The following is a 27,351-nucleotide window of genomic DNA, read 5'->3' as shown; positions in this document are numbered from 1 at the left end:
GATTTCTCCACTTGGGCAGCTGAATGTGTATGCTCCTTCGATGTCCTTCAGATACACTTACAAATACCAAACATTATTGTTAAAGCGTGAATGAAGAGCCTTACCTTGATCAGTGCACTTGGCTCGTGCTGGCTGGCTTTCCACACGCTACGAGAGCACACATTTAACATTTAATGAACAAGTTTTTAAAGATAAAAATGAGAAGTTTGAATTTTGCAGAGTTTCTGTAGTAAGTAGTCGGGAGACACTTGTGTTAATCTTCATTAAGGCTGACACCAAAACATTTTTTCCCCCCCAGTGGAGTTACTCATAATTATTTGATCTGCACTTATTGATCTGTCAGGGTTGCAAACTGAAAGGATTCACTATCATTATTAATATTATTGATTAGTATTACTTTATTAATATTGTTTAATATTAATATTGATTTGTCAAACAGCCTTATCCAGGGTGAAGCTTAGAAAGAATGTTGCAGCTTAGAAAGAATGTAGAGCAAAAATATTGATAATTAACCTTGTGAAGCCACTAGCATAGTTTGAAAATTAAAAGTGTGATACTGTGAGGCAGGGTCCAAACCCTCTCCGCCAGCAGGGGGCGTCCAGCCAGAAAGACGGTAACACCCTTTGTAGCCGGCGGCTGCCGTTTTGCATTCCTCCTCATATGAAATGCATTTGGGGCGACGACCGTTTTTCAAAAGCTTTCGTTCCCCCCCGTCAAACGTCGGCGTGTCTCCTCTGTGGTTATTTTCGTCTGAAATAAGGCCCGAGTCAAATTTCACATCAGACCGGCGTGGGCGGGACAGTGCGAATATGAAAAATAAATTGAAAAATTCAATAGTCTTCAAACGGTATTGTCTTAAGACAACATGGGGAGACAAGAGTTCAGCCTCTGCAGTCGGTCAGGAGAGTGAGGGAGAGATGGGGGGGTGGGGGGGGCGCAAACTGCCGTGGTGCATGGTGTCACCGTGTCTCTCCGCCTGGCGCGTACTAACTACGGCGGACTTATTAAAATACAAGAATTCGAGCATGAATTCCACACAGGACGTGACGGGTAAAGTTTCTCTCTCTCTCTCTCTCTCTCTCCTGCTCACCCGTTCCCCTCCTTCCTCTCCCATGCAAAAAAAAGGAGCTGTGGCCCAAATCAAACCCATCAACTCTGAACGAGTCGGCGGCGCGAGGCTGACGCAGTCCCTACCGCCGCGGTGTCAAACTGCCTGACAGGCCGAAACCTAGAATGTGACAAAGGCAGAAACGGGGGTTTGGGGAAGGGGGGTAGCGGCGGTGGAGGGGGGGGGGGGGGTTAGCCGCGCGGTCGCCAGCGGACCTTGATGAATGCAAGCGCGGGTAAATCTCCTCCCCCAGGACAATGGAATCAGCCGCTGCCTATTCTTCACAATGGCCCATGAAATACACATCTGTCAGGGCTTCTCCCCCCCCCCCCCCCCACGCCCCCCCCCTCACCGAGCGTCCGGGGCCAGATATGATATTGGCTCCCGTATCGCGGAGAGCGATTGAAGTAAGTCCAGGTATTGGCGTGATGTGTCAGATACGCTGCTCTGTAGATAAATAAAACACCTGGGGGATTAAGTGTGAGCTTTGGTAATTATGCGGCGCTGGAGCCCAGCCCGGCAAACGGGAGGGGGGGCAGGGGAAGGTGGGGGGGGGGTGATCGTGGTTCGCAGACGCAGTCGCAGACGCAGTTGCAGACACCGACGCAGGCAGACACGCGGCCCCTTGGCCTTTAGAGGGCAGGCGAAGACTAGAAATACAAAAGCGAGAGGGGGGGAAAAACAAAAGAAAGAGGGGGAGAGGGAGAGAGAGAGAGCGAGAGACAGAGAGAGAGGAGCTTCAGCTCCCTCTTGTCTGAAACCAAAGCTGAAGCAGACATGCTCTGATGCGGCTCGAGTGCAAAGCGCCAACAGTAAACATTTGATGCCATTTTTTTCCCCCTTCCAGATGACACATCTGAAATATGTAAACGAGGCGGAGGCCGGAGGACTGACATCCAGCCCCCCGAGGACCCCCGCCGAGCTGTAATACTATTTTATTACAGAATAATGCACTGGCAGAGGGAGGGAGGAGCAGGTCCTGAAATTGGCCGTAGCTAACGAAAGGAGACAAACGATCAGGTGAAGCGGTGCGTACGTGCGGTTCGGTAATGCGGGACAACAGGCCCACCTGTATATGTTAAGGGGAATACGCCACACGACACCGCGGCGGGAGGGCATACCTTAGAGGGCACCACCCAGAGGGGGGCGTGCCCAAGACCGGTCCTGGCAACATGGGCTAGGATTGGGCCCTCACCATGTAAGGGCCCGCCTCTCCAGTGTCCAGTGCACCTCCTGCCAACACGACGCAGATACGCTGTGCTAATGATGAGTGATGTCATCGGGATACCTGCTTGCACACCTGGCCATTCAAATTAACGGCAGCGGAACCGGCATGCAAGGAGAACGTACTGGTAACCGCACAATGTGGCCTTGCCCTAACTGGCAACGTTGGATGATACAGGATGCCAAAGGTCCAGCTATTGGACAGAATCCTCCGTATCCACAATGATGGGTTACAGCTGCATATAATGAGTGGAAACAGACAAGTTCCTCTAAGGAAGCTGGATAAAATAGCTGGAGTTTTGCCATACAGTGTGGATTTATGCATTTATGTATCACACAGATACAGATCTATACTGTGACCTTCCTCTTTGCTTTGCTCTCAATGTTGGGACCATTTTATTCAATGGCTCTGGTCATCTGTACTGAAACATGAAAGCACAGACCCCTTTTCTGAAAATGACCCACACAGGTTCACTTGTGTGTGTCTGGTTAGCCTGTTAGCGCTTAGCAGAATCAGATTGTGGCATTTAACACTGCTAGGTGTGAAGAATGCAACAGAAACCTTGTGATTCTATGTCTATTTCTTGTATTCAGCTTTACAGTGAGAACTCACTGTTCTGACAGATGGCCTTGTACAAATGTACACACATCCCTGGCTGTTCTGTACCAGCCCACGGTCCTGCAATGGTTCATTTATTATCATTATGCATTTTCTTAGCAGACAGTATTATTGAGAGCGAAATCTAAAGTCCATTCTTACCATTATCCTTCCACACAAATATGTATTTAGTCATGTCAATCAAGTTCAAGGGTACAACACCTACGCCCTGCTGCAGGTTAGAACCCGCAACATACCGGTCGCATGCCCGGTCCCCGAGCCACTGCTCTGCACAACTCGACCAGTTCTCTGACCTGACGCTTCAGTAGAAGCAGAGCTTTGGAGGCTAAAACCTGTCGATACCCACTGATAAACACGTGACTTTCTGCCGTCTCCTCACTGAAATCGCATGCCGGGTTGGAGATGCCCTTCCTCTCCATTCAACGCTACTTAACTTGTCCAGTGTTCAGTGTTATCAGTCTCAATCACTAACCATCTATGGAAAAAAAAACACAAAACAATCCTATATTTTCAACTACTGCGCACGTTCATACCCAGTTTAATGCTTTGAATCACCAAATATAAGCTATTTGCAGCAGTGTAGTACAGCGGTAAGGAGCAGGACTCATAACTGAAAGGTTGCCGGTTCAATTCCCTGCTGGGACAATGCTGCTGTACCATTGGACAAGGTACTTAACCCAGAATTGCTTCAGTAAATATCCGACTGTATAAATGGGTAACGTAAGAAATTGTCACCTACGCAAGTCGCTCTGGATAACAGCGTCTATTTTTTTAGATGTCTAAAATTCATTAGGTGCGATTTTGCTTTTTTTCTGCGGTTTGTGAAGGACATCCTCGCGTGCGTCTCTCAGAGATGACTCTCTGCTCCCGGCGTCAGGTTCACGGCTGCATGCGGGAGAAAGAGCGGCCTGTAATTACACCAGGGCTTTACGCCTCCTCACTATCTGACAAAGCTCTTGGAGCACAACTTGGAAAACCTCAACCTTGAGATGACATTTTTTATTTATTTGCATTCAATACCTTTCACTCCTTTGGTTAAAGGGAAAAAAAACACACCATTAGAGGCACATTCCTTGGTCCAGGGTTATTTTTGTATAAAAGAAGTCTCCTGTCTTGATATCAAGTCAAACACTACGCAAGGTCAGCGGCATTGCCAAAGGTATCCTATAGCTGGGGTGTAAAAACACCCTACAGGAAACCTTCAGACCTAAAAAACACCAGCGTGAACAGGAACACATCCTTGGAATAAAATGAAATTCCCTCTATCAGTGTGCTGAGCATAAAGCCTTGAGAGTAAAGACTGGCAGCACAAAGAGAGGGAGCAGGGGGCTCAGAGAGAGAGCGGGTTTTTTGGGAAGTAGGGGGAAATGAGAACTCTTGCCCCCCTTTTCAACTGGAGGCAGCAGGGCTCTTCCTGGCGAACAGCCAGAGCACAGAAAGGGGGGGGAGGAAGCAAGGGGCCCGAAAGCCAGGCCGAAGCCCAGAGCTTTTGAAACGCAGCCTTAAATAGGCTTCTCCCGCCAGGGGGACGCGGGGACATCAGAAGCCGGCCGGGCCCGCGCACACGTGCCTCGGGCCCGCTCGGAGCGCGCCGGTCTCTCCGATGCGTGTGCACTCGCGCAAAGTGGGGACCTGCTGCATCAGCACCGGCAGACGAGCGGGGGGGAAAATCAAAGCCATCAATCACGGTGACACTCCCTTCTCGGGCGCAGCCCAGGGAAGAGCGGGTGGCGGAGAGCGCGGCCGGAACGGTCCCGCCCCCTTTCCCCCCCCACCGCCACCCCACCCCCGCCCGCACAAGCTCTGCCAGATCTCATTACCGCCTGGAATTTACACGGCATTTCCCCCCCGAAAGGTCACAAAAGGAATAGGTGGATGTGCGTTGCCTGAGCATCTCTTGTCTTCGAGAGGTTGTTGCTTTGCTGTGCCCCAGCTCCAGACCCGGATTGCTCGGTTTTCTGAGATATGCGGTTTCAGATGAGCCAGGACAGGTGATTGGCTAAGCTGCTGGCGTGAAGGGACCACAACGCTTTCTGGGACAAACTGTCCATCTACAGTCTGGTGCTGGTCGCTCTGCGCTGACCGGCGGAGCTCCTATGGCTGAACCACTCGGCTCGCCTCCCGAACGCAGAATTAATGACGTCTTCCGGCCCGGCAAACATTAATTCAGCAAAACTCGGAGGGATTTGCTTTTTGAAAAAGAAACAAGGAGAAGGCTGATGAAAGCACAGTGTGACTAACACAAATAAACAGCCCAAGATGAGACGTTGTGTAACTCTGTGTCCTCAATTAAACACTTTGCAAGCGCTTTAATCTGGCGGTGGCTCAATAGGAAGAGAAGAGAGGGGGAAGAAGGGAAGAGGGAAAGAAAAAAAAATGCCACCTAATTAAGTTGGGGGGAAAAAATGTGATTCAGAAGTGAAAAGATGCTGGTTCAAGTCTGAGGCTAGCCTGATGAAACGGAATCAACAGCACAGGAAGTGCACGGTGCGGCCTTACCGGGGACGCTCACCCCCGCCCCCCCCGTAGCCGTAACGAGGGTCGCTGTTCAGCTGACGCCACAGAAGATTAGGATGCAGAGCGAATCCTGACAGCTTGAAGGCTCTTTTCTTCCCCTTCCTGCGTCACGCCTCTTCAGAGACTCTGAGCCACAGCTCAAGGTTATTTTCCATTCCAGTCAGGAGCTCTCCGGTCATCCTGCAAAATTAAACACCCCCCCTGCCCCCCCCCCGTCGCGAAAGAGCTGGCGCGCATCTCGTGTGCACAGAGAGGGGGGGTCGCCGGGCGGCCCCGGCCAGCCTTGAGCGTGAGGCGGGCGGCAGCATCCCTGGCCCCCCGGCCGCGGCCCTGGCTTCCGAGCGACGCCGCTGGGTTTCGGCCGGGCGCCGTTCATTACCTCCCTGCATCCCCCGCGTGATCATTATTATTTCATAGCGGAGATGCATGAACCGGATAACCCTCATTATTATTCCGCGGCCTCTGTATGCACTCCTTTGTAGGCGCCAGGTGGAGAGCTTATTGGACGGGGGCATTCGGATGCAGAGCCCCCCGTCCCGAAATTAAAGGCGACCCGTGACAAAACTGCCGAGGAATGTGATGTGGAGGTATGAACCCGAACTGATGTTCCAGCCTCTCTCTTCTACTGACAGGGAGCTGAGGCTCTCCATACAAATCACAGCCCAAAAGTTTGTAAGCAATGCAGCTGAAAATCTTGTGTATATATTGCTTCAAAAAAAAAAAAAACACACAAACACACACAAAACTAACAAGGTGCTACGCAATTTCTCATATATATATTTATTTTCCCCATTTTAGACAAACTGTCAATGTTAATTTGTGATACTCTGTGCTTAGTAGTAGTTCTCTAAAGTTATTTCCATAACCGATTACCTGCTGTGCAAAATGTTTGGCACATTAAGGACTGGCAGGCTATGCGCTGTTTCTCGTTTGTAAGACTACGGAATACACCCCCCCCAATCACATCTCAGCCGATTGCCGCCGTAATCACATCATTATTGCCGGTGATCTGTGCTCGACTATTGGTTTTAGACTCAGCCGCGGTTTACCACAAAATATGCGCAAAGTGCTGTTCTAGTTACAGGGAGGGCAGAAATACCAGGGCCGTAATTACCGGCTTGTTGCGGGCCCTTTGCCATGACCGAGGGGAGCCCAGGGCTGGCAGATGGTGCTCGAGCCTGTTGTGCCTCACCAGTCCCTTCCAGTCGAGGGCTAAAACCGATGTCAATTTAGAGCAAACACGCTTTTTTTTCCCCTTCCACCATACATTTATCACCGTGATCCAAGGCAGCGCTGAAATGTCCTAGACAGAGAGGCCGAGCTGTCTGGCTCTCAGACAGGCCAGACCCTGTTTCTAATTTTACAAACAGCATCTTCTCCTGACCCGTTTAATCTCCTCCTTCTCTCCAGCTCCAGTTGCAGAAAAAAAAAAGAAAACCATTCCTCACCGGGACCAAACAATCCCAGTCTAATTTATTTTTTTTTTCTTTGTAGGACAGAATATGTACATGTGTTAATGGGAAACGGAATCAAATTAACTATAATTAGTCAAACAGGAGAGCGAGGCGGTCTCTGCAGCTTCACCGGCCCCCGCTTTTCCGATAATTGATCCCTCCCTTGTTTTGACACACATCGCGGCCGCTTCCGGAACGGCGAAACGGTGATCGCGGGTGGCAAGCGAACACGAAAGACGCGCCAGACGTGTTTTTTGTTGGGTTCCCCCCCCCCCCCCCCCCGCTTTTGACAGATTACCCGCAAACCTGCGTTCGAGTTTCACAAGTGGCGGAACTCGACTCATTTAATGTCTTCAGAGAGATGCTAACAGGCTGGCGCGCGGAGAGGGCGAAGGCGCGCAGACGCAGATTTGCGGGGGAACACGCGTCCTACGTGCGGGCGGAGGAGCGACATGACGGAAATGCCAAAACCCGCGACCACAAAAATCAAGATGGCGGATGGCTGAGAGGGTTCGGCCAATGAGGAGGCCCCCCGAACCGCCCGCCGCCGAGGCACTGCCGGCAGATCGTAGATTTATTCATCCGTTTTTCCCACTTATCTCACTCGATTTCTCTGTCTGTAGACCATAAAGAAAACACCATTCAATCTTTCAGTCTCACAAGGTGTGATCTCCCACCAAATTCCTCAAGACAGCAGCTACTCAGCGCTGTAAAATGAATGTTTCTGCAGTGCCCATGCATGTCTCCTTTGAAGGGTTTGTTCTGCTACATTTACATGTTCTTTTCATAGCATTCACAAGGGAGTATGTGTCTTTGGCTCAGGATATGAGCATATTTATGTGCTATATGTGGATGTACTAATGTTGTGTGTGTACAGCAGTGTGGATGAAGCGGGCATAAATGTATGCATATGTTCAGTACAAACACCTGAGCTTGGGGAATTGACACACACTTTTCTAAACGCCATTTGCATTCAATTAAAAAAGTGCCAGGGATTAGATACAACTGGGGAAGGATGTGTGGCTCCTGCTGGTCTCTATTCCCTGATTGCAGCTGAACATTAGAAAGAACGATCTGCAATTACCTCAGACCGTATTGTGCTGAATGATAATCCTTTAAATCCAGGTACACAAATCAAACACAGATGTATGTAAGAGTCAAGCATTTATGCAAAATCTCAAGATTTACGATTGACCAAATTGGTGATCTGGGTTTTGTGGACCAGAGTGAAACAAGATGGTTGATTACAGTACATTAAAAGAAAAAGAGAGAGAGAGAGAGAGAGAGAGAGAGAGACAGAGTGTGTGTGTGTGCATGTGTGGTTTTTAATCAATATCCCATTACCCCATAAACATCAAGCGGAAGTATATCTGTGGCCATGTGAAGAAATAACAGGTTCCATGTAAACATACCAAATCCAAAAATTGCTATTCATATGTAAATAAATACAAAACAATATACAATTGAACATATAATGTAAAAAACGCTGTTATACCTTTATGAGTTGTGGTTATACATTCTTTATACATACTCCATATAGGTGAACAACTCACAAAATATAGATGAGTCACATGTTGGCTTTCTCTGACATACTGTGCGTTGTAGTGGTGCTTTTGGCTGGGGTGGCGTGTGTACCTCTCTGGGGGGGGGAGGTCGGAGGACGGACTGACCTGCATGCCGGAGCAGCATCTTGGCGATGTCGACGTGCCCGTTGAGCAGGGCGTCGTGCAGCGGGCTGACTCCGCCCACCTGGCTGTCCAGGTGAAGGGCGGGGCAGTGCTGCAGGAGCGCCCGCACGCACGCGCTGCTGCCATGGTTACAGGCTTCATGCAGAGGGGTCCAGCCGGCGTGGTCTGGACGGAGAGAGAGAGAGAGAGAGAGAGAGAGAGAGGCACAAAACACGCCCTCCTTACAGCAGTCCCATTCACAGAAGGAGCCACGGCACACATACAGATCACACAGAAAACAGAGGGAGTACCATCGAATTACGCAGATATTAACTCCAGCATTTTCCCTATGCCTGCCTGTACATCAGGTTGATGATTTTACTTTTCGCTTCTCAGAGTTAAAACCATGCTTTCAATTCAACGCCCTGTAGTTATAGCACAAACTACGTCAAAAATGAAACTGTCAAAAACAACGCTGTGTGTGCCATAAAAGTTGTACAAAATACCTTTTTTATTATTTTGACCTTCCTTTCCTTTTCAAATAACATTATCCTCCTCACTCAAGTTTACACTCTAACTGTTATGGGAACTCAGAGAGAACATAACGTCCACAGTACAAACACCCACTTCAGACAAAGCAGACGCATGTTACATTATTGCAGTTTTATAATCCTAACTTTATTGAAAGAGAGAGTGACTCTGGGAATCAGGACAAGATCATTTGACTATGAAGGGCATCTTTTTTCCCCTCTGTAAATCCAGCAGATTCATTATCGCAGACAAGAGGCCTCGCCTTCCAGGAGATATCTGTCCTCCCTGTCACCAAGGCATGAAACCATGCAAGCTGTCTTTCTTTTCTCTCTTTCTTTAATGATTTTTTCTCTCTCTCTTTCGTTTCCTTCCACTGCATCCAAGCTTTAATTCCGAATCTTTTCCCCCCTGGTTTAATTTCCTAAGCGCCAAAGCGGAAACGACCGATTAAAAAAAAACCCAAACAAAACAAAACAAAAAGCGAAAAATGATACAATCACCAAAAAAAAAAAAAAAAAAAAAACTCGCTAACAATTAAAAGTGAAAGGGGGGAAAAAAACGTGGGGAAACTATCGCTACAGTCGAATGAGAAAGTCAAAATCTCGGCGGAAAAAAACAGTGGGAGTCTGTTTAGGAGAGTTTGTGTAAATCTGGCATCAAAGCCGTACCGCTCCTTCCGAGACACACCCTTAGCATTTTATTTAAAAGGTTAAACTGATGACGTGTGCCGTTTTTTTCCCCCCATAATAATCCTGTCACAAAACTGCAGCAGATGCACAAAAGGAGATGACTGGAGAGCGGGAGCTGGGACCTACCTTTAACATTGACGTCTGTCCCAGGAAGTGAAAGGATGCGCAGAAGGGTCTCCACTTGGTTCTTCTTGCAGGCTCTGTGCAAGAGTGTCTCTCCTTTGCAAAGACAAGAGGAGGGAGAAAATAAAAAGAACAACCCCCAAAATTAGGGCATCTCCTGCCCATTCGTGTCCCCTTCACTGCTCAGTACCCAGAAACACAGCAAGTAATGAAAATGCCCCCCCCCCCCCCCCCAACCCCCATCCATTCCCCCCACCCACACCCCCCCCAAAAAAAAAGAAATGAAATCGCGCCCCCTTCACGAGTCCGCGAAACCACGAGAGATAGGAGGGAAAAAAAGAAGAAAAATGTGGGATGTGGACTCGACAGTTTTTTTTTTTCCGTTTCGACTGTGTGAATCTCTACTTACATTAGAGCCCCAAAGTTAACACAAGAGGAGTGAAAAGCCGGCTTCCTGTCCGACATTGTTCTGGCGGCGGTGGCGGCTATGCTACGCGGCTCATGCACAATGGTTCCAACAGGATTTTTCACAGATCGAGGGTTCAAAAGCTCCACTGGGCATTACGAATGTGCCACGTGATATTTAATCAGCAAACTACAACGCCCGGCCACAAAAGCCTCCAAAGGATTTTATTTACATTTTCTCTTTTTTGCCCTCCCCTCCCTCCATCCCCCCCTTTTTTGATACAATATTAAATCAGGAATATATTAGAGGGAGGCAGCCCCCTTTTCATGTATGGCTGAACTTCACAAGAAAGTTAAATGCCAAGCATGAGTGCCTCTGTGCCACTATAACACAGAACTGCAAATCTGCTAATAAATGGTTTACTACTTCTCACCAGGGCGTCTGGCTGTACTGCGCTTTGGCTTGCCCAGATAAAGCCCAGCATGCTTCTGCTCAAGGAAATCTTATGAAGAGAGAGCAAAGAGAGAGGAGACAGAGCAAGAAAAAAGAATAAAGAAATCTTCCTATGTTTCAAGGCGCAGAAAAAATAATGTCACTACTAGTCTTTTTTAACAGCCAGATTTCGTTTTCTAAAAAAAAAAAAAAAAAAAAAAAAACGTTCAAATTTTGCCCCCACAAAAATAAAGAAAAAAGAAGGGAGGCTTAAAAAACGATGAGAGGCAGGCTGAAGAGGTTCATCTGTATTCTGGGCAACATCTGGAGAACCAGCATATTTGAAATGCAAGTTGCAGTAAGAAAACAGAGGGTAGCCAGCGGTCCGGTGGAAGGCGTTTCAGACCCATCCGGATCCCCCGTCCCGATCTCTCCGCACCAAAGAACGCGTTCCTGTTTTTGGACCTTTTGCTCGTGAACATCCATTTTAATTTTTTCCTCTTTTTTTCCCCCGCTCCCTGCCAATATTTCCTCCTTCTCTCAGCCGTTGTCGTAGGAGGAGCCGCTCGGTGCTGGCCGACGGGTCCGGAGCGGAATCGCGGGGGGGAACCTCAGTCCGGCTGCGGGTGAAATCCGGGCGTGCCCGCTTGAAACGGGACAGTGACCTCGCGGGCACGTTCCTCTTCTCCCCGGGTCCGCACCGCTAAGCCCGCGCGAGTGCCGCGCGGATCCCCCTGCCAAAATGGTGGGCACGTTCAGGACCTCCACGGAGCGGTGGACTCACGTAAATGGAAGCGCCCATTGTTTCGCAACCGTTCTTTTTTTATTAACTATAAAGATACCTATATCAATAAATTAAAACCAAGCAGCCGACCGCCACATCAGGCAGGTGACAAAAAAAAAAAAAAAAACAACAACAGAAGGAGGAAAAAAAAATGATTTCGCCGAAATGACTGAGGGAAAAAAAAAATAACATAAAAAATAAAGGAAATCTATGTCTTAATGAGTAGGTCTTTGCTGTAGTGGGTCAGCGCTCTGTGCAGCACTTCTAGCTCATAATGGGCTTTAAAAAGAATGATTAAACACCCCTTCCTAAACTCCCCATGTGTACACCTCCTCGCAAATGCCAGCCCCAATCTACACACGGTTAAATCACTTTAATGGCTGCAATTTGGACAAAACACTTCCATTATAGGGGTAATTGCATGCTCAGCATTTACAAGCACGAAAAGGATAAATTCAGCTGTCCTTTTCTATAAATTTCCTTACAGCCGACATTCAGTCTTAAAAGAAAGTTAAATGCATCTGTACTTTTTCCCCCCCCCTTCTTTTCAAAGAGAGATTCGCCTCCCGTGCTTCGGAAAGGTTTGGCGAGTTGCTTCAAATGGCTGTTGGCAAATGGACCTAATCAGCTGGCTGTTTGTCAGAGTAATACAACCTGAGCCCTGCCTGTACAGCCTGTTAAATTATTGCCTTTATGCTTATTCCAGACTTTCAAACATCCTCCATTTGAAAAAGAAAAAAAAATGATCTGCGCTGTGCATCGAATGGATACAACAGTTTTACGTTACTAACCTGCTACACATTTTTCAACAGAGGAGCGAAAGAACATAATTTAACCTTATTTTGACACGTTGTTCTGAACTTAAGTAAACAAATGGATAAAGCAAATCACAACTGAAAGGTCACTGAATGGGACGGAGCGGAACCGAAGCAGGTACATCTGTTGCTTGTGTCGTTTTAGAATGACCTCACTTTTACAACTAGACTCATTAAGTAGACAAAACACAGCTCTGTTACAACGAAGGTGCACGCACATAAAACCAACCGCGGACACAGGCCACGCCCATTCCACTTGTGTCACACCCCGTTCCGGCCATTGGTCGGGCCTGGAAACCTTCTCCGGCTTACGCTCCAATGAAATGACAGTGCCAAGGTTGCTGTCCTTTCCCACGTAAAGAATATGACACATAGCACAACACCGGCATACGGCTGTTGAAACAAAAAGCAAACGTCAAACTACAAAGTTTTTTTAGCAAAAAAAAAAAAAAAAAAAAGAAAAAGGCTTCTGCGCAGCGATGGCAGGCTTGACTTTCAGTCGGCACCGCTAAGCCTCCGTCTGCCGCTCCCTGACAGCCGATCTGACTTCTCCAAGGTGATCCTGTAACTCTGCAAGCTGCCCCGGTGCATCTGGGCTCCCCGGTGACTTGTCCTACTCCCCCACATCACCTGTAGGCCGGCCGGGGGGGCTGGGGGGTGATGGGGGGGTGACAGCCCACCTCAACCTCGGAGTGCCACGGAACAGGCGCTCCGCGCACGACCGGGAGGGCCTCCTGCATGGAACCGGTGTCTCACCGGTCCAAACAGCTCAATCAGCCTCCATGTACTTGTAAGACTAATTTCAAGGGCCTGTTTATACAGTGAGAAAACTAGTAATGAACACACTGCTGCATGTTAATTATTAATTCCCTGTATTTAAAAGTAGTAAACAGAAAACCAGACTTCATATTGAGAAAACAGCAGCGATAGCCAAGGTGTGGGTTTGAGGGAGCGTGTTTTCTGTTAGTGCACAGGGGAAGACTGAATGCTGAAATGATTGCCACTGTTGTCTTATATACTTTTATGAGAATACTCTTCCATTTGGACAGAGACAAGGCAATATCTCAGCTGAATTTATGCTGATTTGTTTAAGCCTACACTGTAACAGATACTTATGTCACATTGTTTTCTCTTTTCATTCTCTAAACTGATTGGCATTTAGTGATTGTTTAAACTCTAAGGAAAGCATTTCACAAATATTTTTGGTTTTCCGTTCCCTTTTAGTATATTCCACTTTTCTCTTCCTGTTTATAGCCTCTCAATTTGTAAATGTTCTTAATGCAGACACTGTTTCTCTGGTGCTGTACAAGCAAAATAAGTACAACTAACTCCCACATTTAATATTGGCACTGAAACATTTAGCCATCCAGGTATGCTTATTTTTGAAAGAGAAAATGATCAAAAACCTGTTCTGTGTGACGCACTTGACTAGTTTTTTTATTGAGTTCAATACTTCAAACACAGTTCACACTCTTTTTACTTGCAAATACAGCGACAGTTTACTGTATAAACATGTATAAACAGCACGGAAATACTGTTGCACTTTGATCTCACTTCAAGAATGGAAATAAAGGGAGGGCAGAAAATTAGCTTAATCACTTGAAAGTGTTTTTATCTCTGTCTTTTGGCAGTCTAAGCTCTGCTCACCTGGGCCATAGCATGACTCACTGTGAGAATAACAAAGGAACAATGCTCTTAGCTCAAACACAACTTCTTTGTTCTCCCTCCTTTTTGAGCATGTCCACATTCTGCTCTCCTCCCCATTCGAGTAAGCAGCGGCGCTCGCTGGAAACGGTATTTCACGCAAAATAACGAAACAGTCTTTAATTCAGGCATTGCGAGTTGGGAGGCCAATTTGGGGAGCCATGAAACAAGAAAGGGCAAGATATATTGATGGAACAAAATTAAGTCCAAAACTATAAAATGTGTTTACTCTCTTTAAGACAATGACCAAATGCTGACTTTTATTCTGAAGCTGAAAGAAAGAGTTGAATTACGTGAATAATTGACAAAGAACTAGCTACAATACTAACATCATCAGTGAAGGGTAGTCTAATATTGAAACTAACACATTTGAATAATGTCGCAGAACCTCCTCCTCCAACGAGTCTTGTGCATCTTGCCACATGTAAAAACAACAAAAAGTGTGAATGCCTTGAATGCGAACGTGTCTGTTTACAAAGTGCATCTCCTTTACTTGGAACAAGAGGCAACTTTGCCTGTAGCAAAACATTACATTGTATCTCTTAAAAATGTTTGTGTCATGTCATCCAGCATTTAGGTGGGTAAGAGTAGAATTCCTTTCCCAGCATACTGATACCCCATGAGTACAGGCACTCCCTTAGGGCCGATTAAAAAGTGGGTGAAATGACAGTGAATATGCCCCATCTCTGTTTCCTACCTTGACCCAAAACCACCTTCATTATTTCACACAGTACACAAAGGAAATGTTGCAACATGAGAGATTGCGTAAAGATGCCAATTTTGACCAGATGCTGGATTGTCCGCATTTAAAAGCTGTTTGCAGGAATTCTGATCTTCCAACATGTGCTTTGGTCTGACAGATCCACTTACATTTTTGACACTAAGAAATGGTTAGCTAAATAAAGATAGTAGTCCTTCAGCCACCCACTTAGCTAGCTAGCTAGCTACTCATGTCTAACTGAAATCAGGGTGGCAGCAGGCACACTTTGGCTGCTAGACAACCATCATTTTTGATGACCTTAAAAGGACAGTGAATAAGTTTTAACTGAATATCAAGTTAAGAGCACAATTTTTTGGGCCCATGTAACATTCTCATGGGCTCTATTTGGCCCTGGGCCACACTTTGGTAAAACTGGTATGTTTATGTTAACAAGACTTAACATTACTGGAAAACCAGTAATTTACTTTACTGAAGTAAATTACTTTACTCCCATTTCTGTTCATCTTCTGTCTAAAAAGAAACACTGTCCCCTACAACATTTGTAGGTAGGACCTTTTGGGATTGACTCTGTCGCTATTGTATCTTGTGAAATCCATGTATTTATTCTTTTCAAAGTAGTCATAATTTGTTAAACTATTAAGTGTTAACTGTTAATTTGTTGTGTTACCAGTTCAATGGCGATTCTCGCTCAGCCGAATACCTGCACTTTCTTCAATGTTTCCTTTAAATATATAGTAATAGTAACATAATGCAGCTGTGCTTTTTTAATGCAACCTGCAATCTAGTGAAAACACTTTTCCAAAAACACATTCGCTTCACCGCTCAGACGCGGAGGGACTCTGCTATCTATCCACCCGCTGTTTTCAGGTGCGGGGTGACGGAGTGGCCACACTACTGCATGTGGGAAGAAGAAGAAGACGACAGTGGGGGGTGGGGGGGGGGGGGGGGAGTCGCAGTGCGTGTGCGGGGGTGCTGCATCAAAAATTAATGCCGATCGTATCAGTATAAGGAACACGTAGAGGGAAAACAACACACACGAAGGGCCTGGAGTCTCCTGGAAGCGAGCCGCCTCTCCCCACCAGCGTGGGCTTTTCTGATCAGGTGGAGGGGAGAATATGCGCTCTGACACTCTGGCGGGTTCACACAGAGTGCCTCGCATCTAATTGCTGGAACTTGCAGCCCCAGCTGCTCTACCGCTTGCACAGCGGAATCCTAATTGGCGTGTTTAATATTCTTAAACTGTGGATCTGATGACTTGTGTGTTTGCACTTTTTTATCGTGTATTACTTTATTTTGCCTATTATCACGAGACGTGGCCGCTAACAAAAAAAAAAAAAAAAACTGAATGGAATTTAAATTAGAAAACAGGAGGTGTCACAATCAGTGCCGGAAGAACCCGTGGGCCCGGTGAATGCAAAGCGAGATCAAAGAGAGGCCTGCACTCGCTCTCAATGTCAAACACAGAAGTCAGAATGCACGCAGTGACAGGGCTGGGGAAACTGCAGCGGAGGCCTTCTTACCGGCAGCGTTGACTCTGTGCAGTCCTCTGGGAACGCTGTCCTTGCTCGGGCCAGGTGCCTCGGGGGCCGCGGACTCCCGTGTCACTCTAGGAGAAATGACAAAGCGGCTGACTTCAGCATCAGCCAAGTTTCCCAAACTCCATGACACTGTTGGCTTAGTCAACAACTAGGAAACAGCTCAAAAATAAAACATATATATATATACATATACAAATTTATACGTATACATATACAGTATATATACATATACAGAGAGACAGAGAGATAGAGATCGACATATAGACCGCCCTCCGTATTTATTCATAACCAATCGAACAGGACCATAAAAAAGAAAGACAAAATGTATGTATTCGGTCATTTTTTCTCCTTAAACCATATTTAAAAGTGATATTAAAATGTTAATATCACTGCACAAAATGTAACACAAAACAAGCCATATTGTTCACAAAAAATTAATTTTACTACATAAAACATGAGGGTCATGTGCATTTATATGTTTAATGTAGTCATCCAATAAAAATTCAATACATATATATACATAAATATATATATATATATATATATATATATATATATATATACATAAATATACATATATATATATATATATATATATACATATATATATATATATACATAAATATACATATATATATATATATATATATATATATAAAATTTTTCTGTTATATCATGCTTTTGTTCTAATCAGGGGTATGAATAATATGGAGGGTATATATACACATACATACACACATACACACAGACAAAAACTTAATGCAGTGATGTTTGAATTATGAAGACACCAAATACTAAGTGAGAGGAAACAGGGGGAACTCATGGTGGATGGATTTAGTTGACAAGTCTGGCATGGCATCAGTGCTCGGTATAGAATCGATCATTGCCACCGGCAACAGAGGAGCAGGCGTTCAGAGAGGAAGCCACCGGCCGCTGCTCCTGTGTCCCACGGCTCGACCGGCGCAAAGGAAAGAGGCAATCAGAAACCCTTCATGCGTTAGCGGACCGACTCCGCTGACCGCAATCTTGGGAGAGTCCCAAGTCAATCTTTAAAGTGCTGTCTCCCGAAGACATCCGACAAGCTTCCCCGCTTGTAGGATGAGTGCCGGTGATGTTGCGGGGCGCCGGAGTGTGTCCCCTGTCTCCGCCGTTTTAGGCGGGAGGCGAGGCTGAGAGCGGGTGCGGGGGAGCTGCGCGGCGGCCGAACGGGAGCTGCAGAGACCTCCCATCCCGCCGGCGTGTCACTTCCTGTTTCCGTCTACACGAGCTCTCCATCTCAGGCGGCCTGAGAGCCACTTAGGCCGGTGCGTCGAGACAATGAAGCGCAGGGAAAGCCCTCGGTTGGCTGAAACATGCGTTTATATCAGCTTTGTGAGGATCGTTGACTTGGTGTGTGGTTGGTATGCCTGACTTAAGAATTTCTATCGTCCTAAACTCCAATTAGGCAAACTGTACATATTAATGACAACTATAGGGTAAACTAAAAAGCAATAGTGACACAACAGCCCTACATGCAACAGCCTTAAATTGCATACAAGCAATTACTACAGTATTATTATGTAATATACTACATATTGCTCACCGCATATTTTATCCTGCTTTTTCTTTGTGACCACTGCATTGATTGTAATATTCAAACATCTACATCCAATTCACTGCGCTAGAATCTGAACTCTGAATCACTTTTTTTCATTGCACTGTGCCAGTAACAATAATAAAAAATCAACAGAAAAAGAAATATATTAATAAAAATTAATAAAAATATATAAATAACCTAATGAAAGTTCTTCAGAGTCCCTCTGTGCTAATAGCTGTGTGCTGTCAAGACACCTGTGAGTGTAAATGAAGCTGCCTTTAGGACATCTGACAGGAAGATGACAGCAAGGGGGAAGTCGTGCTTACAAAATAAACCGCCGTGTTTTCTGGTAATTGGGCTGTTCAGAGCCCAGACAGGAATCTCCCAGCAGTGCGTTAGGGAACGCTCTGCTCCTTATTAGCGAGGGGGAATAACTGCGTGGAGATGTGTTCCTGTATGCAGTGGGTGTGGGGAAGTGTGTGTGTGTGGTGGGAGGTGCACTGTGAGGTGAAACTCTACTCACTTACAACACCGCCCATCACTGCGCCAAGCGCGTCAAAGCCAGTCCAAGAGTGCAGACAGGTGACCCCGCCCACAATCCTCTCCTCTCCTCTGGCTGCGTTCCCCCTGACTCTCCTCACCTATGTGACTGTTGTTTGAATGCGACCCAACAACGCCCACCTAAATTGCAACTGATTAAGTCTCGCCTATTGCCTTAATGCTGCTGACCCTGAGCTCTTCACTGACACCACCAACAAAATGTGTTTCACCATTATTTGTAAATAAGTGACCCAGGTTGGCCAGCCAAAGTGGAAGACAAAATCCTTATGCTTGTACTTATCTAATTCCTCTTTTTGGGAGACCAAAACTAAACAGTTTGTGGTGAATGATGCTGATTACACTGGCACACAACAAGGGAGGTTGTTTTTTCAATATGCGCACGAGGCTCTGTCATCTAGTTCAGTGTGAGCGTTCTTGAGGACACATTCTGGCTATGGTATTTCACATGATAAACATGCTCGACTTGACTGCCTAAAAGCAAACCCACTACCGTGTCTGGGGTTGGGCGACATGCTGTCAAGCCTGGGTCAGCCTGAGGCGGAAACACCCCTGGCTCACTTTGGTGTGGATGACCCCCAGCACACGGGGGTCGTGATTAAACACAGGTTGCACCTTTCTGGCCTCTGCCTGAGGGTCACTTCCATTCCCTCCAGAGCAGAGTGGGTACAGCAGCTGACGGCCCCGTCGTGCCCACCCGCCCGCCACCCCGCTCCTGGTGTTTCCTCAACCCTCTCTTTAATCTCCGCTGCATTGTTATGCCAGCTGAGCTTCATCTGAAACTGAGCCATTTCTGAATATTCACACGTCTTATTTCTTTAGCCACATCTGCCTGAAAATTTAGGGCGGTTCATACTAGTAAATGAAGGCATGCGTCAGAACAGCCAGGAAAGCGTAACAAATAGCGACAGGGAGTGACAAGTGAATGCACCTGCTGGGGGGTTTATCTGGACTTGAGTTCTGTCTTCATTTTACTGTTTAACCTAGGATGATTCTGCTCGTACTCACACAAGCCTCAGGGCAAGCAGAGCTTTCTGTCACTGAAGTGGCTGCCAAATAAATTCAGATGTACGTTATGTTCCGCTGATCACATTTAAGCAGTTCTGATGCAGTTTGAAACAAAATGGGAACATTAAAGGTGGAGGTCTGATCGGATTCATCAGTGAGCCGACAACAGTGGATGTGTAAGTTCGGGAAGTTCTGCCTCTTCCTTCCAGGTGGCTGTCGCTCAGGGGCTTTCAGCGTCCCGTCCCCCATCCCCCCCAACCCCCCCCCCCCCGCCCGCGCACGTCTCTGTAGGTGGCAGTGATCAGGACTGACACGCTGACGTGGCAAGCCGTCGTCTCCCGGCGGCGTTCGCTGGGTCAGGTCCCGCTCCGCAGCTGCGCGGCTGTCGTTCGCGGCGGTCGGGGGGGGGGGGGGGGGGGGCGGGGGGGCCGGCACTCACCGCGATCCCGGCGGCAGGCCGGCGGCGGGTCCTCGGCCGGCGCAGCTGGCAGCGGCGGGTTCCGCGCCCGGCCCCCTCGCCCGGGGGTCTTTCGCTCCGGCTGGCCCTCGCGCGCTCAGGCGGCCCAGGGCCGGCAGGTAGGAGGACACCTGGGGGACAGGAGAGACGCCGTTCAGAACCGTCACCGCGCCACCCTGCCACTCACTCGCCCGGCCCGCGGTACCAGCTGCGAGAGGAGACGTCCCTCTCCTGTCACTTCTCTGACCTCGCCCCCCCCCTCCCCGCCCTCACGGAAACGCAGCAGCTGTGCCAATCTGCTGCAGGGAAGGATGAGAAACACAGGTCCCTGCTCGACACACCTGACTGCTTTCAGAGACCTGCACACACACTCCCAATTTATACAGCTGTGGATCTGACGGGTGAACTATTGACTGCACTGCTGTTTCACTTGTATAATTATAGCACCTAACTTTTGAGACAGCTGCCCTTTGAAATGCATTTATTCTTCACGGTAAGAAACATATCTACCAAAAGGAGTCGCTAAGTTGCACTTCCTCCTGGCCGCATTGCCTGTGTTTCACCGTAGCATGATGTTTTGTCGTTTTTTTTTTCAGATGGAAATGAGTCTTCAGACCTCAGACAGCAGCACTGCTCCAGGAGCCCCGGGGGAGGCGGATCAATCGTCCGGCTGGCCTGATTCATTTGCAGAGGTTGATGGGAGCTTGGGGGAAGCCTCTGTTTATTACAAAACGGTTGCTCTGAGACGTGAGGGGAGATCAGGGAACACCTATCAGACAGCTCGCAGGGGGCCCTTCCCATAATGCCCCGCTGCTGCTAGTGCGGCCCCCAGAGTGCACCGGGTGTGGATGCCTGCAAGGGCCTCAGTGGCCACACGCTAAGGTGTGACCTGTCAGTACTCCTCCCTGAAGGGCTCTCCCCCTCCCATTCACCTAACCTACATCTCCAGCCAAGCTGGTGTCCAGCCGGATCACCCCTGGAGCCAGTGCCAGAGACCTGGGCACCGTGCTGCTGGGGAGGATTCCATCCTTCCCCCAGTTCCATCATAACGGTTTTATCCTCACCTCAGGCGTTCAAACCAAACTCTGAAATCGCACACCGTTAAAATACAGAGAACCAACACCCCAATGCAATTAGTTCTGCTTGTAAGAAGAAAGGAGGCATATTCAAAACAACCTGTGTTGTAATGGTGAGGACTGAATCCCTCTTCTGCCAAAGGTGTGAAGCTGGGACTTTTGGCAGTAAGGAGTTATGTCACTCACTTAAGCAGTAGCCACGCTGCATTTCAAAGCAATACGTCATGTCAAAGTCCTGCCCTTTGACATACTGCAGTCAGATCTCAAACACACTTTCTTATCACTCTAGTGGTATAATGCAGGGGCATATAATGGGGCTGATCTCTAAAGCACATGAGACACAATGTGTGATGAGAAACGTACGATCTTCGCCAGAGACAGGGGCTCGGATCCCGTGACGATGCCGTTCCTGCAGCAGATGTTCTGGTACACGGCGTCGGCGGTGACCATCCTCAGTCTCACAGAGGGCATGCTGGGAACGAAGTCCTGGAGAACTTCAGGAGGCAGGTCTGCCAGAGAACAGACACAGCTCACTATAAAGACCCCTGCACCCATCCCACTCTCCTCTCTGTTCTTCACTTTCTGTTAGCTCCAAAGTGCTTTGATCACCCTGTGCGAAAAAGACCTATGCAGGCTTATTATCACTGCTATTATCACTGCTATTCACCAGAACATTCAACAGAGATGGAGGACTTCCCGAGTCTCTGCCCTTGTTCTTGCACACAGTTAATGAAGGACTTTAAAGGCAGCATATATATAGGAACGAAAAATATTCAACAGACAGCTAGTTCACCTTTAACTGAGGTGACTTTTTTAAGCTAATTAGTGAATCTGTCCATTGCCAAACACTTAATTTACGGAGACCACCTGTCTCATTTTAGCAAATCACATTTTCTTTTTGTGGTAAGAGACATTATTAACACATCATTATATCGCATTTTTGGACTTTCAGTATGCAATTAGACATTTTAATGCAACAATAAAAAGCACAACGCCCCTGATAATCTTTCTCTTAGGATATTAATGCATTAAAGCCCAACCTGAGGTCGTTTCAGGATCATGTCACCACTCTCGCCTTGCGCGTACCTTGGCACAGAATGGAGATGTGCTCAGCCAAGTCCGCCAAGCCTCTCTCCACCAGGTCCCTGTTCAGCTGGCCGTGGACCTGACACCAGTACTCCACCACCGCCGCCAGGACGTCATGGAGGATGCACATGACCCTTTGCTGCCAGTCCTGGAACCAAAGAGGGCATCCTAACCGAAGGAGGTCAAGGAGCAGGGGCCCAGAGGTGTGCTAATGACCATGTCCACCACATGGTTACCAGACGAAAGGGTGCAAACGCTCACAGAATCAGGCCATTTCCACGGGGTGTGCATGCACCTGTAAAGCATTTGCAGAACGCCTCCTGTGCGATTGTCCAAAATGGGCAAGGGACAAAAGGGACAAAATCTGTTTTTGGGTAAATTACTTGAGGAATACTATACAGGAAGATTTTATTCATGTAAAACACCACATTGGAATACCCTTTTCGTTCTAACGAATTTACTGATAACTTTGAAATGACACGATTCATTTGTGTTTGCTTGCATTGGTTTCTCCCTGCAGACAACGGACGCCCCGCATTGGCCGTGTCTGCTGGGGGTCATGAGAATGAGGCAGTAAAAACAGATGGGCACGCTCCCGGGGGGACAGTCAGGGGGTTAGGCCCTAAAACACGCACCTCAGAGGATGGCAGCGCCCACAGTGAAGCCTGGATCAGCAGCTCCACCAGCTGCTGGACCGCTCTCGTGCCGAGGGTGGACCTCTCCCACGTGCTCCAGAACGTGCTGACCAGAACAGACGCCCGGGATCCGCCGGGCTTTCTGAGGGAGGTGCACACACATCCCCTCAGCTCTTTCTTGGCATAATATTAGGTTGTTTTTGTTATTCACTTACCATTAGCATGGTTCAAGACACACAAAAAGAAAGAAAGAAAATTCGCAATAGGCTTCTGGATCTCATACATGTACAGATTTGAGGGTGAGGGTGTCACCTTGTGCTGGAGGCTTGCAGCTCAAACTGGAAGAGCTTGAGAATGAAGGCTTGCAGGTCGACATGGAAACGGATCTGCTCTGCGGGGGCGGGGCTAGGCAGTGAGTGACAGGTGGGCCCACTGGACATGCACAACCTGTTGAGACACAGGCCCACATGAAGGAGGGAGGGGGAAGGAATCAAGGCGGGGGTCCAGTCTCAAGATGCTTCCACTGTAAGCATTTATATGCATATTAAAACTGAGGGGGCTATAACCTTTCTCATAAACCTTCCTTCACAGTACATGGCTTCCATTAGCTGACAGGAGGATCCTGACACTAAGCTGTCTGAGCTCAACAGGCAGGGAACAGGGTGACGACCGCACCTGACGGACATCTCAAAGAGAGGCCAGAGCCCTCCCTTGCAGACGGGACACTGCAGCACGGACAGGAAGTACTTCACGACCACCGGCGACCCCCACGGGGGGTTGTTCCGCAGGACGTCGTGCAATGCGGCCCGGAACATGCTGTAGAAGTACGGCTTCATTTCACCCTGGAGAGGGAAGCAAAGAAGGTGTGAGGCATTTGAAATGGAGCTTGCGTTTAACAATGTCAGTTTTGCAAAGTGTCGACTCCCGCAAAATGAAGCGACCACAAAGACAATACAAGGGCAGGAGTAATCAGTCTATTTACACCTACAAAGCCTACAGAAAATTATTTTCCTTATCTTTACAAGACTATAGTACAAATAAGCTAAATATATAAACTGTTATAATGCAGTACTTTTGATAGGCAAATAATTGTCCACAGCAAAGGCAAATACAGCCATTTCCAAATTCCAGTATAAGCAGTCAGCGTGTGAATGGGTTCTTGCATGTTATATTTAATGAGCAGTGAGTCTTGAAGAGCGGCATCTTTCTTACGTGCAGTGCGTGCTGCATTAGGGACTGTAGCGCCTGGGCTGGCGGAAGGAGCCCGGGAAACAGCGCCCCCTGTATTTCCTGCAGCGCTTCCGTGAGCAAGCCGCACTCAATCATGTTCTGCACGTTACTGAAGTCTGCCACAACCGTCTGGGAGGAGAGAGAGAGAGAGAGAATGAGTGAGAGGGGCGCAGTGACCCACCTCAACGTGTATGCCTACCCCGATCCACCAATCGAGCTGCGGCCTGATCAACTCAGGCGGCCCAAATGCGACATTTCACAGAGCGCCGGGCTTTTAGCGCAGGGGGAAAAACCTCCCCGATCTGCTGGAGCACAGCGCACTCATGTTGGAGTGCCACATGCACTTGCGCTGTACAGTCGTGGATTAGCATGCTTCGGCAAACTCTACCTGAGGCGGAGGATTAGCTGGGGTGAAGTTCAAAACCTCTGTGGAAATGATCTTCTTCTTAAGACGCTGGGAAAACGAAAGGCACCTTTCAATCACCATGACAACAGCAATACATTTTACGTTGATACATATTTTGACATGTGTGAATTCTCCTCAGGGGATGAAAGGATTCCTCCAGCGGCGCAGTGCTGGAGTGAGGTCTGATGTTCTCACCTCGAGTTTGGAGAGGTGGTCTCTCAGCTGCTTTTCGAGGTCAGAGAAGAGCACATTGCTGGCCTCTAATTCTGTGGATGTGTCCATTAGAGAACTCTGTTTATCACAGGATTCTGAGAGGACAAGAGGCTCTTTGAAATCCATCTTTGACCACAGGTCCTGTAATACAGCACATTTTATAGTTAAACAGTTACACTCCAGTTTGGCAGCAAGACACACTGGATCATTGCTTATGCCTGAGACATCACAATGCTATACATATGCTTCCTCCATTGTACAGTCTCTATATGTATTAACATTGTATTATGTAAGTAAAGAAATTTAGAGAAAAACATTCAAATTCATTTAAAGGCCATCATGTACATGTTACAACTTATAAACTTGTATAGTGTTATTCCCACGGTACCCCAAATAAATGTTGCGCGATGTGGGCCACAGAGTAGCAAGGTGCATTGTGGGACTTCAAGTCCTTGGTCACTTGTTCCATGAACACATGAGTGATGGGATGGGTGGATGCGGATGTGGAAGGGTAGACCCTGGCCTTTCCTGAAGTCAGGATTCTAGGAATGACACAAGAGGAAGATGGGCTAATTCACTAAGTAGCAAACAATGACTGAAAACAAACAGTTAGACCTTCATAAAGACTGTTGCTGCTGAAGGTCATGCGTTACAACAGGAGTTCATACACAGCTTCTATCCAAAAGAGGACACATATTTCAAATCCAAAATTGTTCACCCTTCTTAGCCATTTCAAACCAAAACATTTTTTCACGTTCGTTGCAAGACACGATGTTATAAAAGCTCCTTTCAAACGTTCAACAACTGACATTTCTTCTTGTTGCACCTGCATAAAAATTGAACCAGCTGTGTCATTGTTACTTTGAAAAACAAAACTGTAAAAGGAAAAATAAATCAGCAGAGGAACATTTAGTTAGCCCAGTTTCAACATCACTTCCTGTGAATGGTTAGCATAGCGCCTGACCGTTTGAACATGTCGCTCCTGGAGGGGTTGCTGATCTGTAGGACTACGCTCCAGCCCTGGAAGGCCCCCGCCATTCGGCTGCCGCTGCTCACCCTCTCCCTCCACATGCGGATGGGGTTGGACACCCCAGGGGTCTGGGCAGCAAGGTCCACCTCATAGGGCTCCTCGGCCAGCCACGCCCCGCTCTTCACGCTTTCCAAAACGTACTCCGGGGTCACAATCCACTTCCCTGAGATGGGACATGGGGGCAGAAAAGAGATTTACCACCGAGCTCTACCAGCACAGCAGCTTTCTTTGTGCTTGTCTCATTGAAGTTATGTTGACCACCATTTTGTCTCTCATGATGATGTGTTTTCATTTACATTATATTATGAAAGACTATGTCTGAGCCAACGAGCCTTCACCAGTCACTTTCCAATACATGGAATCTGCTGTCACTGAGAAAAGAGTGAGCTCTGCCTGCAACATCTTTGAACTCTGAAATCAGTGCAATGCCTCTAATTGTAGACTCGAAGGCAACTCACCTCCGGCACAAGCTGCAAGAAACTTCTCGCTAGCCAGGGTGTGGCTGACAATCAGGTGTGTTATGCCCTCTCTGTAAGCCTGGAAGAATGGCCGTCAGAACATCACTACCGCATCCAGGCTACAAAACCGTCAGAGCTGCTCACCAGCAGAATACAGCACCCAAGGAGAACATAGCATGAAATTCGGAGAAGTGTTTTATAACAGGTATACCCATTATTATCAAAAATCAATCAAGACACACTGCACTTGAATACATTTTACAGAATGGAACATTTGTCTTTTAGTTCTCGCAACCAAAATCACTTTGAGCCACAGCTGAATTTCTCCTAAACTGAAGGTTTATTGGTTAATTTTCCCTGTTAAAAGTGGTAATTTATGTTAAAAATTTACCATAACAAACTACCGTTGAATACTCAGTATTTAAAAATGATCAAAGACAAAAGGTGACAGCAGTTTAAAATATAATCATGTGAAATCATGTATAATCAATTCCATGTGAATGAGGCAAGTCACAGAATAGGCGTGCAGAAAAATTACTTAAGCATGACTGAATTCCAAGATGGCCACAATAAGTGTTTTCATGGATGCGGCAAAGTTACAGTCAGTAAACAGTTGACCAACCTTTAATAATGCACGCATGACCCCGCAAACACAGGCCACATTTCTTTGCTGCAAATGCAAAATCAAAGAAAGTGTATGTTTTGGTCTCCTGCCTAGCTCCTGAAGTTAACTCATTGGTACGGTCTCCTTGATCTCTGGTCGAGCTGCAAGGACGCAACCAGATATAGCACTAATACTGCTGGTTTGCCACAGTATGTTGGCCTCCCATGTCAAGCAGCCCAAAGGACAATTTTCATGTCTGGGCTGAGGACTGAAGAAAGGAAAAAACACAAATAAATAAATAAAATTGTGCTGGTGTCATGTTTAATTAATTGTGAATGAATAAAACAGGAACTACAGCCAAGGCAACCTCCTTTTTCCCTCATCATTTTCATCTTTGCACTATGATTTTCAAAAATCTGACTTGACTTAAGTTTAGGCCTGGATGAATCCAAGTTTGGGGAACCCAGGTATAGCTTGACAAGGTATGGCTCCATAGGACAACTGAAGATGGTTTGACACTCGGCTGCTCTCAAGACAGTGTAGTAGCTTATTTCTCTGCTCAGATGACACTCTATTATGTCCTCACTATGAAGCATCAGAGGGAAGCACATTTGGAAAAACATAGGGCTCACGACATGAACTAACCAATGACATCCTATCCCACTTAGAAATGAAAATAAAT

The 27,351-nt window shown here is 47.2% G+C and overlaps 1 protein-coding gene across 1 annotated transcript in view; it reads right to left on the bottom strand.

Annotated features, from left to right (window-relative positions):
* Window positions 1–27,351, bottom strand: part of slf1 (SMC5-SMC6 complex localization factor 1) — a 33,657-nt gene that overhangs the window by 3,803 nt on the left and 2,503 nt on the right. Inside the window, exons 3-17 of the mRNA XM_036526818.1 lie at window positions 26,066–26,144; window positions 25,542–25,770; window positions 24,966–25,119; window positions 24,560–24,718; window positions 24,347–24,412; window positions 23,941–24,087; window positions 23,404–23,570; window positions 23,041–23,175; window positions 22,729–22,870; window positions 22,094–22,241; window positions 21,371–21,516; window positions 19,914–20,062; window positions 16,315–16,400; window positions 9,936–10,028; window positions 8,593–8,775 (exon numbers count right to left, since the gene is read on the bottom strand). Of these exons, the coding sequence (XP_036382711.1) occupies window positions 8,593–8,775; window positions 9,936–10,028; window positions 16,315–16,400; window positions 19,914–20,062; window positions 21,371–21,516; window positions 22,094–22,241; window positions 22,729–22,870; window positions 23,041–23,175; window positions 23,404–23,570; window positions 23,941–24,087; window positions 24,347–24,412; window positions 24,560–24,718; window positions 24,966–25,119; window positions 25,542–25,770; window positions 26,066–26,144 (2,083 nt within the window). The remainder of the gene's footprint in view (window positions 1–8,592; window positions 8,776–9,935; window positions 10,029–16,314; window positions 16,401–19,913; window positions 20,063–21,370; window positions 21,517–22,093; window positions 22,242–22,728; window positions 22,871–23,040; window positions 23,176–23,403; window positions 23,571–23,940; window positions 24,088–24,346; window positions 24,413–24,559; window positions 24,719–24,965; window positions 25,120–25,541; window positions 25,771–26,065; window positions 26,145–27,351) is intronic.

Source organism: Megalops cyprinoides, chromosome 4 (assembly GCF_013368585.1).
Source record: "Megalops cyprinoides isolate fMegCyp1 chromosome 4, fMegCyp1.pri, whole genome shotgun sequence".
NCBI lineage: Eukaryota > Metazoa > Chordata > Actinopteri > Elopiformes > Megalopidae > Megalops > Megalops cyprinoides.
The sequence above is the reverse complement of the archived record's forward strand: the minus strand, read 5'-3'. Positions and strand labels throughout refer to the sequence as shown.